General features: G+C 37.5%; 2 protein-coding genes across 2 annotated transcripts in view; one reads left to right on the plus strand and one right to left on the minus strand.

Moving 5' to 3' along the window:
* LOC311280157 (prostaglandin D2 receptor 2) lies at positions 1–12,354 on the minus strand. The gene is made up of 2 exons (XM_084392121.1): positions 11,979–12,354; positions 1–2,266 (listed from the first exon to the last, which is right to left on the minus strand). Exon 2 carries the CDS (start codon positions 2,262–2,264, stop codon positions 981–983), a length of 1,284 nt encoding a protein of 427 aa, XP_084248247.1. The 5' UTR covers positions 2,265–2,266; positions 11,979–12,354; the 3' UTR covers positions 1–980.
* The window catches only part of vwa11 (von Willebrand factor A domain containing 11), an 18,210-nt gene continuing 13,663 nt past the window's right edge, over positions 10,294–14,840 (plus strand). Inside the window, exon 1 of the mRNA XM_084392048.1 lies at positions 10,294–10,428. The gene's annotated coding sequence lies outside the window, so the exon portion shown is untranslated. The remainder of the gene's footprint in view (positions 10,429–14,840) is intronic.

Here is a 14,840-nt window from a genome sequence, read left to right on the forward strand (position 1 = left end):
ACATTTTATTTTGTGTTCTGCAAAACATGACATACCAAAACTAAGAATATCTGAAATTCATGTAATTTTATTTTTACTTTGTTTTACTTAAAGAGCATCTTGCATGTAAAAAAAAAATCTAAATGAATATATAACCGTGTATGAAAATACCACATGAAAAGATAATGCAGGATTTAAAATGTTTTAAAACGACATAAGGACACCAATTTAGTAGATAAAGTGAGCGTTTCTTTGCCTGCTCGTACAAACAAATTTTTTCAACATCGCGTCACAATAAGTATTTCATGGCAGACTGTGTCAAATGCAGAGCTTAGATCGAGAAGCATCAAGATGTTAATTAACCATGAATCCATGGGCAGAAGAATGTCATTAACCACACAAAGAAGAGCAGTTTCAGTGCCATGAGAAGGGTGAAATCCTGACTGAAAAGGTATATAATTGAAAGTTTTGTGTCTAGTCTGTGTTCTAGTTAAAAGTTTTTTTTTTCCTTGATAAAAAGATTAGTTCAGACAACACTAAATATTCTAATGAGAAGCTTCAAGACAAATATTAAAGTTTTCATGTAGTCTCTTTATGGCTAATATTAATGTATATTGAGGGAAACTGCAGTCCAGTTTTCCATACCTTCCATACTCATGTGTGGCCTGATTTAAAATGAGCATAAATCTTGTGTGTATATATTGTAGTCAGTAATCTGAGAAATGTGAGAGAACAGAGACAGGAATATGGGCCATGTTTCTTCGTCTGTGATTGAGGGATTTTTGTTTTTACTCCAGTGCCAAGAACTCTTTAATATTCTCAGAATTACAACAACCTCAGAGGTAATCCAGCATGACTATGGCTTAAATCAAACCCAGTGGAGGAAAGAGACACAGAAAAATATAAAGGCTTCTAAGGCCATCCCATGATAGTTAGCAGACCGTAGTCCACTCAGAAACATCAGTCATCAGTACCAGGTAATGTTATTCCTAATGATAAAGTTACATTTTGTCGTCTCTCTCGATCTCATCTGTGGGACAGCTTTTAAGGCCGAAGAGGTTGATGGAGCCCTGGGGGTCATGCTGGATGCGGGGAACTCTGTGAGGGGTTGGAGAGCTGAGTGAAGTGGGAGACGAGATATCTTTTTTCTTCATCCTTCCAGTAACCAGCACAAATGGCCCAGCTTCCTCCACCAGCCCCTCAAAAAGCGCCCCTAGACTTTGGCGAATTCGACTGCAGAAGTTTGGACAGCTAAAAGTGTAGATAATTGGATTCAACACAGAGTTCAGGAAAGTGAACGTTGTTACGTAAGGTAAGGACACCTCCACCAGATCCACAATCTCTGTCTTGTACTGAGCCGTCACCTCCAGCAAGCAGAAAACGTGGTAGGGCAGCCAGAAGAGAACAAAGGTTGCGATCACCGTGACGACCATTTTCGTGAAACCTTGCGAGAGTCGAGCGCCGTTTTGTCCGACTGGTGAAGACAGGCTGCGGAAGAATTTCAAAGATTTCTGTTTGCCATTGCTCGCACTCTTCCGTCTACTCTCGAGCCTCTTCCTGCGAGCCTGCAGCTCTATAACAAAGAAAGCGTAACTGACAGCAATGACCACCAGTGGCACGACAAACGCCAGCAACACTTTGGACACTGCCGTCGCTTCCTGACGCGCCTTACAGTCTGTATGCAGCGTGCTCTGTGAGGAATAGAGTGCAAAATCATGATAGCAAAGTTTGCGGCCGTCGTGCTTAAGCACGACGGATCGGAACATGAAATACGGAAACGTGTTAACCGCCGCCCATGCCCATCCTAGGCCGCAGATCTTCCATGCTGCCGACACAGTGCGATGGTTCTGAGTCCACACCGGCTTAGTCACCAACAAACAACGGTCCAACGATATCACAGCTAGTAGGAAGGCAGAAACAAACATGTTGAGGAAAAATATGGAGGCATGGGCTGCACACAATGGGCCGCCCAACTCCCAGCTGTGTCCCATCAGTAGGTAATGAGTGAAAAATGGCAAAGTTAGTGTGGTTAGGAAGTCCGACAGTGCCAGATTGAGAACCCATACTGCCGCAACCGTCTTGCAACGAAGACGGCAACCAAGGACCCAAAGCACCAGTCCGTTTTCCAGGATTCCCAGAGTGGATACCACACCATGCACACTCACCGCCGCCAGGTTCACTTGAGTGTTATTGTTCAGGGTGTGAGAGATCATTTTCTGCAGAAGGGGACAGTGGAGCACTGAGGGGGACGAATGGGAGGAATTAGGAGGTAATGAGGAAGTCATTGCTGTCACAAAAAAGAGAAAAAATTATTTTATTACAGACAACTGAAATGAAGCACATAGATCAACAAATGAAACCTTTATTATGTGTGTTTGAAATGGGTTTCTTTCTTAAAGTTTAACATCTGTAGGATTCTAAGATGGGGGTCTTCAACTGGGGGTCTGCAATGGTATTATAGGGGATCTGACATTATTGTTTTATAGTTTGATCTGATATTTTTTTGAAAAGAAGTCTCTTATGCTCACTAAGGCTGCATTTTTTTATACAAAAATACAGTAAAACAGTAAAAATGTGACGTACTTTTGCAATTTTAAATACCTACTCTATTTTAATATATTTTAAAATGTAATTTATTCCTGTGATGGCAAAGCTGAATTTTCAGCATCATTGCCCAGTTTTCAATGACATGCCCCCACGGAATAACTTTTTAAAAAATAACCCATGAAATGATGACTTCTGGTGAATATTGTGGAAACTAATTGATATTTAGATAAATATATTTCATACATTATAGCATATTATACTAGGCCTACAACTTATTAGGCCTAGCCTATATTTATAGAATAGCAAGTAGGCCTAATCAATATACAAGACTGAACCACATAGATGTGAAATATAAAGGCTATCATGGTCATTTTGCCAACAATGAACCATGGATTTGTTTAGTTTATAATACGTTTTATTTTTAACTTAAACAAATACAAAATATATAATTCAAAACTCATCGGCAGACTGCATTTGAAGAAAAATAAACACAACAGTTTTCTGTAGCCGAATGTTCTTTCCAGTGCAAAAAATTATATTTTTTATTTAATTAGACAACATTTTAAGGAAGTGTAGTGCAAATATCTTTATATAATTATACTTCCATTATAGTTAATTTTCTTTCCAGTGCAAAACAATAATACATTAAAAAACAGCTAATAAAGAAAATATTTAAAATATATATAAATATTGTATATATATATATATATATATATATATATAAAAATTATATATAAAATATTGCACTCAAATACTGCATTCAAGCAACACAACACCTGTATGTATATTTTTGTGCTCTCTTCTTTTTCGCCGGCTGCTCGGAGGTAAGAGTAATTTTTTTTTTTTTTTTTTTTTTTTTTTTATTGCTGATAACGGGAACATACAAAGAGAAAGTATACATCACATAATATCAATCACAACAATAATAAATGAGACAACCACAAAAAAGAAGAAAGAGAAAAAAAAAAAAAACAGAAAAAAAAACAGAAAAAAAGAAAAAAAAGAAGAAGAGGGCCATTACATCACATAAAATGTTCACATGAAGAGATCAAAGGTAGTGCAAATCCTAACAGTCCTTATAGCTTTCTTATTAGTAGATACTGAAATCATATTTAAATAATTTTCCAACTCTTTTAAGAAGACAGAGAAGACAGGCTTACAGGTTGTAAATTTGCATTTGTGAATGTAAAATTTGCTCAGGAAAAAAATTAAATTAATAACAAAACAGCTATTTTCGTTTGTGGGGTCTGAGTCAAAATAACCAAATATAATGTTCCTCATATGTATTGAGAAGCCTGGCAAAATTTTACATTTAACAAATATACCAATATCATTCCAAAACTTCTGAGTATATTGACATGACCAAAATAAGTGAACCACTGTTTCATCAGAATTCAAACAAAAAGAGCATGTTAGCTCAATGTCAGATTTAAATCTTTGTAAAAATTTCTTAACAGGATAGAACCTGTGTATGAGCTTAAAGGAAATTTCCTTCACTTTATTTGTAAGAAAGAATTTCTGTTGTAAAGACCAGATTTTTTTCCAATTAAGGTTAACAAACAAATTATTCCAAAAGGAAATAACAGGTGGAGCAGAAATCAAATCCTTAAGAAATAAAGATCTTATTTTATAGTTTTTAGCTTTCGACTCAGAGAAACAGATTTGACCAACAGGGGTATCACAAGGTTTGGGAAAGGATGCAGTAGATACTGGGGAAACATAATTACAGTTTTTAAAAAGCATACATAAACCAGAAGGAATAGCTCCCATTACTGTGGCAAATTCTTTTGGGGTTATTGGTATTTGGTATTCGGAAAGGAATTCAGAGTATCTGAACAAAAGACCTTGCTTATTAAACAACTGCTCCACCAGAAATAAACCATTACAGAACCAATTATCATAAAATAGAGATTTATTCTTGAATAAAATGTTCTTATTGTTCCAAATAAAACATCTCTGTGGTGAAAAATTATGTTTATAAATTAAAGCCCATGCTAAGAGAACCTGACGATGAAAGTTGGAGAGTTTGATAGGGAGTTTGGATATATCATAATTACACATTAAGAGAAAATTAATGCCACCAAGTCGTGAAAAAACCAGTTGAGGAAAAACATTCCAAATAGAAGATGGTTTGGTTAGGTACTGATTCAGCCAATTAATTTTAAATGTATTATTGAGGGAGTCAAAATCAATAAAATTCAGACCACCATTATTATAAGAATTTAATATGACTGATTTTCTCATATAATGGGACTTATTTTTCCATAAGAATTTTATTAAGATCTCATTAATTAATTTAGAAGTGGGCTTGTCCACAAACAGAGACTGAGCTGCATAGGCCAAACGAGACAGACCCTCTGCCTTAGAGAGCAGCGTTCTGCCTTTTAAGGACAGATCTCTTTGTAACCAGCAATTGCATCTTTTTTGTGTTTTGGTAATGATAGGTTTGAAGTTTGCTGAACACCTACATTCATCTTTAGTAATTTGTATACCTAGATATGTTACCCTATTTTTAACAGTAATATTCTGAATTGAAGAAAGAGAGCAATTTTTAATTGGTAGCAATTCACATTTATTCAAATTTAGATTTAATCCAGATGCTTTAGAAAAGGACTTAAGAATATCCAAAGCCACTGAAATTTGTGACGAATCATTTAAAAATAAAGCTGTATCGTCCGCTAATTGACTCATTTTTATTTTAGTATTGCCAATTGTGATACCCTTTAAAGGACTACTATTGATATGTGTGCTAAGGAACTGTGTTGCAATTAGGAATAGGTAAGGGGAAACTGGACATCCTTGTCTAACTCCTCGTTTTAAAAAAAATCTAGGTGAAGTACCATTACTTAATTTAATTGAGCTGTTTCCGTTTATGTATAGCATTTGGATCATCCTGCAAAAGGAATCGCCAAAGCCAATTTTTTGAAGAGCCTGAAATAAAAATTTGTGTTCCAAAGTGTCAAAGGCTTTGTAATAATCTAAAAAAAAAATGAAACCATCATCATTATCAATTAATTCTGAATAATCTAACATATCTAGTACTAGCCGAATATTATTAGAAATGTGTCTTTTCTGCATAAACCCTGACTGTGTTTCATCAATTATAGAGTTCAAAACATATTTTAATCTTTTTGCTAGGACTGAAGCTATTATTTTATAATCATTATTTAATAGTGTAATTGGACGCCAATTGTCTATTAAGAGGGGATCTTTATTACATTTTGGGATAAGAGTTATTAATCCTTGACATAATGTGGCTGGAAGTAATGTTTTTTCTATACTTTCCTCATACACCTTTAACAAGAATGGAGCTATACTATGACTAAATAGCTTATAAAATTCTGAGCTGAGTCCGTCTGTTCCGGGAGATTTGTTGGCTTTTAAACAATTAATAGCCTCCTCTACCTCCTTTAATGTGATAGAGGCGTCACAAAAGTTACTATCTAAATTACTTAACTGGTTTACATTAGGTAGTGATTTAAAGAAATCGTTCATATGTTGTTGGGAAAATTTAGAAGTATACAAATCACTATAAAATTTGGAACAGAACTTTGCGATACTTTTAGGGTCATCACTAATATTACCGTTAATCATTAGTTTTTGAATTTGGTTGTTTTTAGCTTGCTGTCTTTCCAATCTGAAAAAATATGCAGAGTTTTGTTCACCCTCTTCAATCCATTTTCTGCGTGATCTAATAAACGCCCCTTCCGCTTTATGTTTATATATGTTGTCCAATTTGCACTGTAATTCAACCAATTCTGCTTTTTCACAATCAAGTAAATCAGCCACATGTTTAGATAAAAAATTGGTGATTTTGCATATAATGGAATTTTCATCCGTTTTTTTTTTTTTTGCCAAATCAGTGCTAAATTTCCTAAGATATTTGCCAATTTCATATTTAGTAAATTCCCAATTGCTGCAGTAACTATTCTCCTCTTTTGCTTTATTCCAATTTTTGTTAATTAGCTTATTAATTTCATTTTCTACTTCACTGTAAGAGAGAATGGAGTTGTTAAGTTTCCAGTAAGAAGAAAAACCGCGCACATTATCAGGGGCAAGAAAATGGGTACGAATGAAGATACTCCTGTGGTCAGAAAATGGTGATGGCAAAATATCAGTAGATGTATTGCATAATTCTTTAGAAATAAGCCACATGTCAATTCGGGACTGGGAGGAGAGAGAATTATTACTCCATGTGAACATCTTTTGAGAAGGATGCAATACTCTCCAGCTATCGATCAAAGAGAATCTTTGCATAAACATTTTCAAGTATAAACTAGAATTGTCAGGGAGTTTTGGAGGCCATCTGTCTATGCTGCTATCTAAAGCCACATTAAAATCTCCACCAAAAATAAGCATGGAATTTGGGTATTTAGTCAATAATTTTAAAACATGTTTCTCTAAACGACTAATCAAGGCTTCATTTTCTTTCTGCTGGTTAAAACCGTAAACACAGACAAGAATACACTTCAAATTTGAGATTTCAGTAACGAGACAGATATAACGTCCATCTAAATCACTTACATTAAGTAACACCTTCCCTTTAAACTGATTTTTTAAGATGCATACCCCGGCTGAATGCGTCGTACCATGAGACATCCATATGTCCAGTCCCCATTGTGACCTCCAGAAATTAAGATCCTCTACAGTTGAGTGACACTCTTGGAGAAAACAAAAATCAGATTTAAATTGTTTGAGATATAAGAAAATAGCTTTTCGCTTAGTGAGATTTCTTAGCCCTCTAGCATTTAAGGAAACAACAGATAAAGACATGAAGTGGAAGAAGGGAGATTGAAGAAGAAAAAAGAACAAAGGAAAGGTCAAATAGACCTAGATAAAGCACAACAAATAACTTGTTGTACAAAACTTTAACCGGTCAAGAATTTAACATGAGAACCGCAACTCCAAAATAATGAAGAATATATTAAGATACAGTATGAAATGCCAATTAAATATTACTTTAAATAAAATTTAGAACATAAAAGTATAATACCAGATCATTTAGGCTATTAGGAGACTGTATTATAATACCAGCCAGACAACACATGTCTGAAGCATAGGCTACTAGAACGTCGCAATATACATCACAACAAACTGTAAAACGCTCTAAAATAGAACTATTTAAACCATGTGAAAGGCAGTATTTTTTAACGCCTTGCACAATAATCATGAGTGTAACGTTAGTACCGCCAGATGAGTGTCTTCAGTGTCCTGGGAAGAACTGTATCGGAGAGCTTCAACCAGCCAAACAAAAGGGTGGACGCAATATTAATGTCAAGAGACAATAATAATAAACGAGAGACACATCAGTCAGGAGGGAATATTTCAGATCCCTCTACAAAAGCCCTTCCACCCACAAAGTAAGCTCGCTTGTTCTCTTTTCTCGCCTTTTCCACGACGGGCCATAGCTTGTTTCTTCGTTCTCTATCCGCTGTAGACAGATCCTCTGATATTTTCAGGTTGTTGTTTTTAAGAAAACTCGAATCTTTAGCTGCACGCCAGACCGCATCGCGTTGAAAACGAGAGGTAAACTGGACGATGATTCCTCTGGGCTTGCTATCGTTCAGCCGTTTGCGACCTAAGCGATGAACGGTGTCCACGACATCCGCGAGTTTGTCTTTCGCGTCTGGCAGAAGATGCTGGCAAACGTCGATGATCTTCTCCCTGACATCTTCTCGTTCACTTTCAGGTACCCCATGAACTCTGAGACTCCATCGTCGTGAGTAAGCCTCAATGTGCATAAGCCGTTTCTCCTGTTCATGCGAGTTAAACTCGACTCTTTTGGCTAGTGACTCAGTCGCGCCGATTTTGGATTTCAAATCTTTTACTTCAGCACTCATAAAGTCAATAACATCTTTCACTCCAGAGATCTGCCTGGTATTTTCAGTGATCGTTTCTTTCATACTAGCGATCACACGTGAGTTTTCCCCTACCATCTTTTCCAAAGCATCCGAACGATTATTTATCAGCCTCGAAAGTTCCCCGATTTGTGAGAGGATGGCAGTTGTGTCAGCGCTCTCGGTCTTGCGTTGTTTGATGGCAGGGGACTTACATGGGGTTTCTGGAAGACAGGGGAATTCTTCCTCGCACAGCATGAATTCTGTGGAGACAGTGTCATGGTTTAAGTAGTCGTGCATGTTGTCCATCGTAAGTTCTTGGCGGGCCTCATTAACAGTTTTGTTAGCATTAGCAGCGGCTTGAGGTCCATTCCTACTTTTTCTTTTCTCAGATTTTCCCATTTTTACAGCCAGTGCAACAACTAAATGTGATCTGGTATAAAAATATTAGCTTAAAGCCTTTCTAACTGCATTACAAGTCAAAATAAGCAACTGAGTTTGCGGAGCTCCTCGAAATGTGACTGATTAGAGCGCCATCTTGGATCGTCCTCCGGTAAGAGTAATTTTTACTTTTCCCGCTGTTGTCACTTGTCGTCATCGTTGCTACGATACGTGACTCACAATGACTGAAACGACCAATTAAAAGGGCATTCTCTGATGACGTTCCAAGATGTCAAAAACACTACCAGAGAATGTCTAATATGGCGAGAAGTTTCACTCTCACTACACTTCCGGCTTCTGAACTGGTTGCAGTTCCACTCTGATTCCATATGAGGGCGCTCACAGGACGAGTGCAGAATGAATGGAGGTCAATGGCGGTATACCCCTCAAAATCCACTTTTCTCAGGATATAATTTTTTGTCTAGTAATTTGAATGTTGTATTCGAAAGGAGATGCAAAGAAATTACACATTGCTGGGTGTTCGATTTTTTAGAGTCACTTATTTGCTTTAAAAAAGTCTTTCAAAATGTCAATGACGTCAGAATGCTGACGTCATTAGCAGAATGCTAGCGTGTTATGGGCAACAACAACTCAACCTGTAAGAAATCAAAACGACATAAGTACTCGTTCATTCAACTTTCGACCTAAAACCCATGTTGAACTTGCAAAACCTACAATCAAATCTGAGATTTCTCAACGGCAATCGGGTGAAAGAGACAAATTTAGCCGTCTAGCCCCATTGACTCCCATTCATTTTGCACTCATGGCGAGCGCCCCCCAGTGGAACTCTGGTGGTACTACAACCAAAATTCGGTACAATAGGGCTTAATAGGGAGTGGACAGGCTCTCCGTAGACGGGCTCTGACACTACGCTGATCATAGACAAACAGGGGGAGAAATTAGTATCTACCGCACCGTTGGGTTTTTTTTCTTTTTCTTATCATAGCCTACAAATGTCTTCGTTCATAGTCTGATATGTGTCTGTCATGGATTTGCACTGAATTGATTCTCAAAAATACGGAACAAAGTGCGTTTGTGTGTCGCACTTTGTGTGCAAGACTTTTATGTGTCAAATACGGGACGATTCCGTATTATACGGAACGGAGTGATCTGAAACGTTTAACATGAACGCGCTTGACGTCACGTCCGCAGACAGCGCGCGAAAAATCCGACCTGACAGAAAATAGGAAAAATAGGATACAGGCTTATAGGTGCACCCAGTCCCACTGTGAGCTGACAAGGTGTCAGTATGCTCATCAGGAGATGTTTGAGTCATAAATTGTCAAATAAAAAGGCTATTGTTACGTTTATTTTGGGGAAAAAGTTGCATATAGCCTCTTTAACTAAGTAGAAAGTTCAATGCAGATCACTAAAAGAGTTTACACATTTCTTACAACAGAAAATTTACCAACAATTTCAAAAAAGAGGAAGGGAGAAGTAGATATTGTGTAATCAAGCAAAGAGGAAGCTAAGGTGAATAATGACAATCAGATGAGCAAACTCTATCTACCGAACCGTCTTAGTCTCTTAACTGTGTTAGTCATGTCTGTGAGGTTTCTGCTGTCGCTATTTTGACTTCACAACACTTTCATCCAAGACCTCTCTAAAAAAACATCATCGTGACGTATGTACAAATTTTGTTATCAGTTTATGCATGTCCGTGGATGATCGTAAGCGTTTTGAGTTAAAGCATTTAACTCAAATGCTTATTTCTTTGACTTTCTTATTTCTTGAGTCCAAAAACCGCATGCAGACCAAGTCTAACCAAAATGTTTCCCAACAAATTCACACATTCTCTTGCTTAGTATTTAGAGCACATCAATATTACATTAGTTCACAGTGTCTATAAACATTACATTAAAAAGGCTTTAACAACACATTTATAGTGTTGCTGGGCTCGAGATTCATTGGTAGGCTTACAGTATAATTGTATTAAACAGGAACTGTGCATCTCTCACTCTTGCGTAATAATTGATGGTTTAGTAGAAATGATGACTGTGTGAGATCAAACACTCATCCTGCATCATCAATTATAAGGATTGTCTGTTATGATTCCTTAGGAAAATCTTGGTGTTGATGTTCAGTTTCATTCATGACTGATAATGGATCTAATTCTTTCCTAATTTTTTCCTTGGAAAAAGTATCTTGCCATGCGGGGCACTTGAGCGTGTGGAAAATCTTGGTGTTGATGTTCCGTTTCATTCATGACTGATAATGGATCTCATTTTTTCCTTGAAAAAAGTAGTTTGCCATGCAGGGCACTTGAGCATGTCACTGCCTGCCCTCTCCAACAACAACATTTACTTAGAAAACATGGCAAGGGTTGTGGGAAGAGCAAAGAATCAAAGAGCTGAAAGAATTCAGTGATTGTATAGACAAACAATTGGTCAAAATGGGTTTTGGTTATGACATACAATGGGATCCAACAATTTAAGATCACTGTAGTCTGCTTCCATTATGCTTCTATTTTGCCTCAGTTTTTTTTTTTTAATATATATTTTTATAATGTATACTAATTTAAATGAAAATGTTGAAAAAGGAGGCACTCAAAAGCTCCTCGAACTTCACAAGTTTGTGTAAAATATGATGTTCATGTTCTCTAGCATGATTAAAGAATGTTACAAATAGCATCTTATACTTCAATTGAAACGGAGATCTGATCTTTTGTACAAAGGCCACACATTTTTTATCAGCATACTCCAGTTTTACATGATCCTTCAAAAATCATTCTATGCTGCTCAAGAAACATTTCTTATTTTCAATGTTGACTTTTTTTTTTTTTTGATTTTTTTGCTAAAAAAAACCCCAGCATTTATTTTGTATTCTTTTAACAATGTAAACATCTTTACTGTCTTTTTGGTGAATTTAAAACATCTTTGCAGAAAAAAGTTTTAATTTCTTTCAAAAAAGACCCCAAACTTTTGAACTGTGTTGTATGTAAAAACACCACAACACAGAGCAAGAGCTAATCTTAAATCAGAACTATTCAGTGTCTTTCGTAATTCTTTTTTATATTTGAAGACTCTTTTCAAGATTCCCTGTTAATTTTGACATTATCTTAAAACAAGTTTTTCAGGTTGACTTTTCTGACTTGCCACTATTGTCTAGAGATCCCCTATCCTCACATTTAAAGCAGTATCTGAGTAAACCTGGATTGACTAAAATGAAACATACCTTTTGTGAAATTTGATCAACAGATGATCTTTAGTTGTCCATTAGTTACTTTCTTCCATGAACTCTTTTTCACCTCTGCCTTTGTCATTCCTGTGTCTCGTACATCATTTTGTACTGAAGGTGTGTCAAAGAAGCGATACAAACAGTAGAACGGAGTAGGTGTTACTTTCTGTCTTTCTTTCACATGACATTCTGCTGTTTATAATTATTGTTTTCCTTCAGACGACAGCTGTTCAGAATGTATGTGTGTGTGCTTTTTTAAATGTATGAACAGTGATAAACAATGCATATGGATTGTATTATAAGACATTTTGAAGCTCCAGGCAGAGCAATGAAAAAATAAAATAATTAAGAAGACACATGGAAATGTTTAACTAAATACAGACAAAAACTGAGCAGGATGGTCATTGTAACATGTATTTCTATGCTCATTGTGTTTTGGTGCTGTTTTCTTTGTTCCTCTTTTTCTCTGTTCCATGTCATAGTAAGTTGACCTAGGGTGCGTCTCAATCAGCTCCTGAGCTGGGGAATCAGTATATCGGGTTCACGAATTCGGGCACTAGAAAGACAGTAAGGATCCTGGCTCACTACACTTGGGACACTGACTTATTTCCGGCGATGTGACATTGTACAACATCACTACTGAGAGCTGATATCTTTCTGACATTACTTGTAATGTTATTTAAAGTACATTATGCTAATAGTTTGTTTTTTATATATACCCGCAACATTTCAGCTGTAAACAAATTATTATAAATCTTAGCTAGATTATGTTTATTGCATGTCTAGTGATGTATGTATGCTGAAATATAATAAAATAATTGTTTGTATATTTAAAAACATATATTATGTGTTATGGCTCACGTGAGTTAAGTTTTGTGATTTAATTGAGACAGCCCTTAAGTTGTCCTTAAGACTCCCTGCAGTGTCTACTGAACTAGGGAACTAGGGAGCTGATTGAGATGCACGCATCCCAAGTTTCCTAGTGTGTGCCCGTTTGTTCCCGTAGTTACTGATTACCTGATTACAGTTACCTGGGTTACCTGATGTTTATTACCTCTTCTTGTCTATTTAAGCCCTTAAGCTGGGTGCACACTATACTATTTATAATAGCCCTTTACGATTGCTGCTTGTAAGACTGTATGAACATGATTCTCGCTGTAAGCCACGTCACATTGTAAGATCTCAGTTGTCATTATTGTCAGACTGTACAACAGTCAAGACGCTTTAAAAACTCGTCCGGAGTTTTACATCATCAATGACATGTTCAGTGACAGTTAGCTGCATTACAAATGGTGATGGTGACAAACCACTGAAATGGTGGCTACAAAGAAATCTCTGACATTAATTTTGGTCACGGCTTGTCTTGTAAAAAGGAAACAATTTGATGGTTGTTGTAGAAGAAGTCACACTGCAGGACTGTGAGTCAAAACCAACCCGATCTCACGGAAAAACTTACAAATTCTACGAGGTGGCTAATTCGTACGAATTCATACGACCTCACTCGTATGAATTAGTACGATTTTTGCACAATCGTACATATTTTACGAATTGCCCAATTCGTAGGAATTCATAAGAATGACCTACCCCTGACCCCGCCCCTAAACCTACCCATCACGTGGGTTTAGACAAATCGTACAAATTCGTACGAGTGAGGTCGTACGAATTCGTACGAATTAGCCAACTTTTTATCATTCGTACGAATTCGTACGAATTAGCCAACTTTTTATCATTCGTACGAATTCGTCGTGAGATAGTGTTGGTCAAAACTTGACTACGGAAGCTCCTGTGACACCACGTCTGTCTTTGACAGACAGGTCGACCTGTGATCAGGCTCCGCCCCTACCTATATCACTAATGTCGACCCCTATCGAAGTAATTTGTGCTTTCTTCCTTTGAGGGACTACAAGCTCTCTCAGCACATCTGACTTTGTTTCTGATTTCGCTAAACTGTTCAACAGGCAGACCGCCATTGCACCACCGAATGCAACATCAGTGGATTGGATTGTGTTCAGTGACATCGCAAAATTCTAAATAGTGGCAAGCTATTCTGTTCGGATCATCTCGTATTATATAACAACGGTAGGATTTCCAGTGGCGTCAAGTCAACTTCAGGCTACACGCGTTAATGCGAGACGTTAAAAGGAGTAACTACCCTACGAGAACCATTAGACCAACGTGTTGTGACGAGTCATGGATTACTCTTTCTCTCTGAGTCGAAGAGCAGGGAGGCTGTATCCCACCCGTGTCCATCGTCATGTGGAGCAACCATCTAGGGCAGGGACCATCACGGTATGTGCATAATGTGTATGGGCCCAAAACATGCTCAAATGCCATCAAATGTCGCTTGCGGAACCGCAAACATCCGTCCACTATGCATCAATGCTGAGGAAAATCTTGAAGAGAAGGCTGAGAGTGGTGGTGGCTAACCAATAAGGCTACTGACCATCCATGGCTGCTGACGCCAGCTACCATGAGCTGGGCAGACGTGATGGAAGCCGACTCCCTGGATATGCCTCCCTTGTTTGATGGCCTTCTTGCACACGAGGAGGAAGGACCAAGTTACGAGGACTCAGAGGGTGATGCTAACTCTGATCTCCTCGACTTAGACATGGATGATGAGGAAGAGGAAGACAACACTCCCTTCCCTGTCCAACAGTCTGGACGCCCTAGCAAGATGGACTCGGCCTCTCAGGCAGACAGTTTCCTCCACGAGGTGTGTAAACGAGCGGCGGCAAATTGGCAAATCTCGCCATTGGTGTAGCCCCTTTAAGAGTAAGCTCCCAGCCAATACAGCGCAGTCAGTGTGTTCGCTGAACGCAATGGCTTTACTGTCAACGTACAAGGCAGTGATTTTGGAGG

Source organism: Rutilus rutilus (assembly GCF_951802725.1).
Source record: "Rutilus rutilus genome assembly, chromosome: 2".
Lineage (NCBI taxonomy): Eukaryota > Metazoa > Chordata > Actinopteri > Cypriniformes > Leuciscidae > Rutilus > Rutilus rutilus.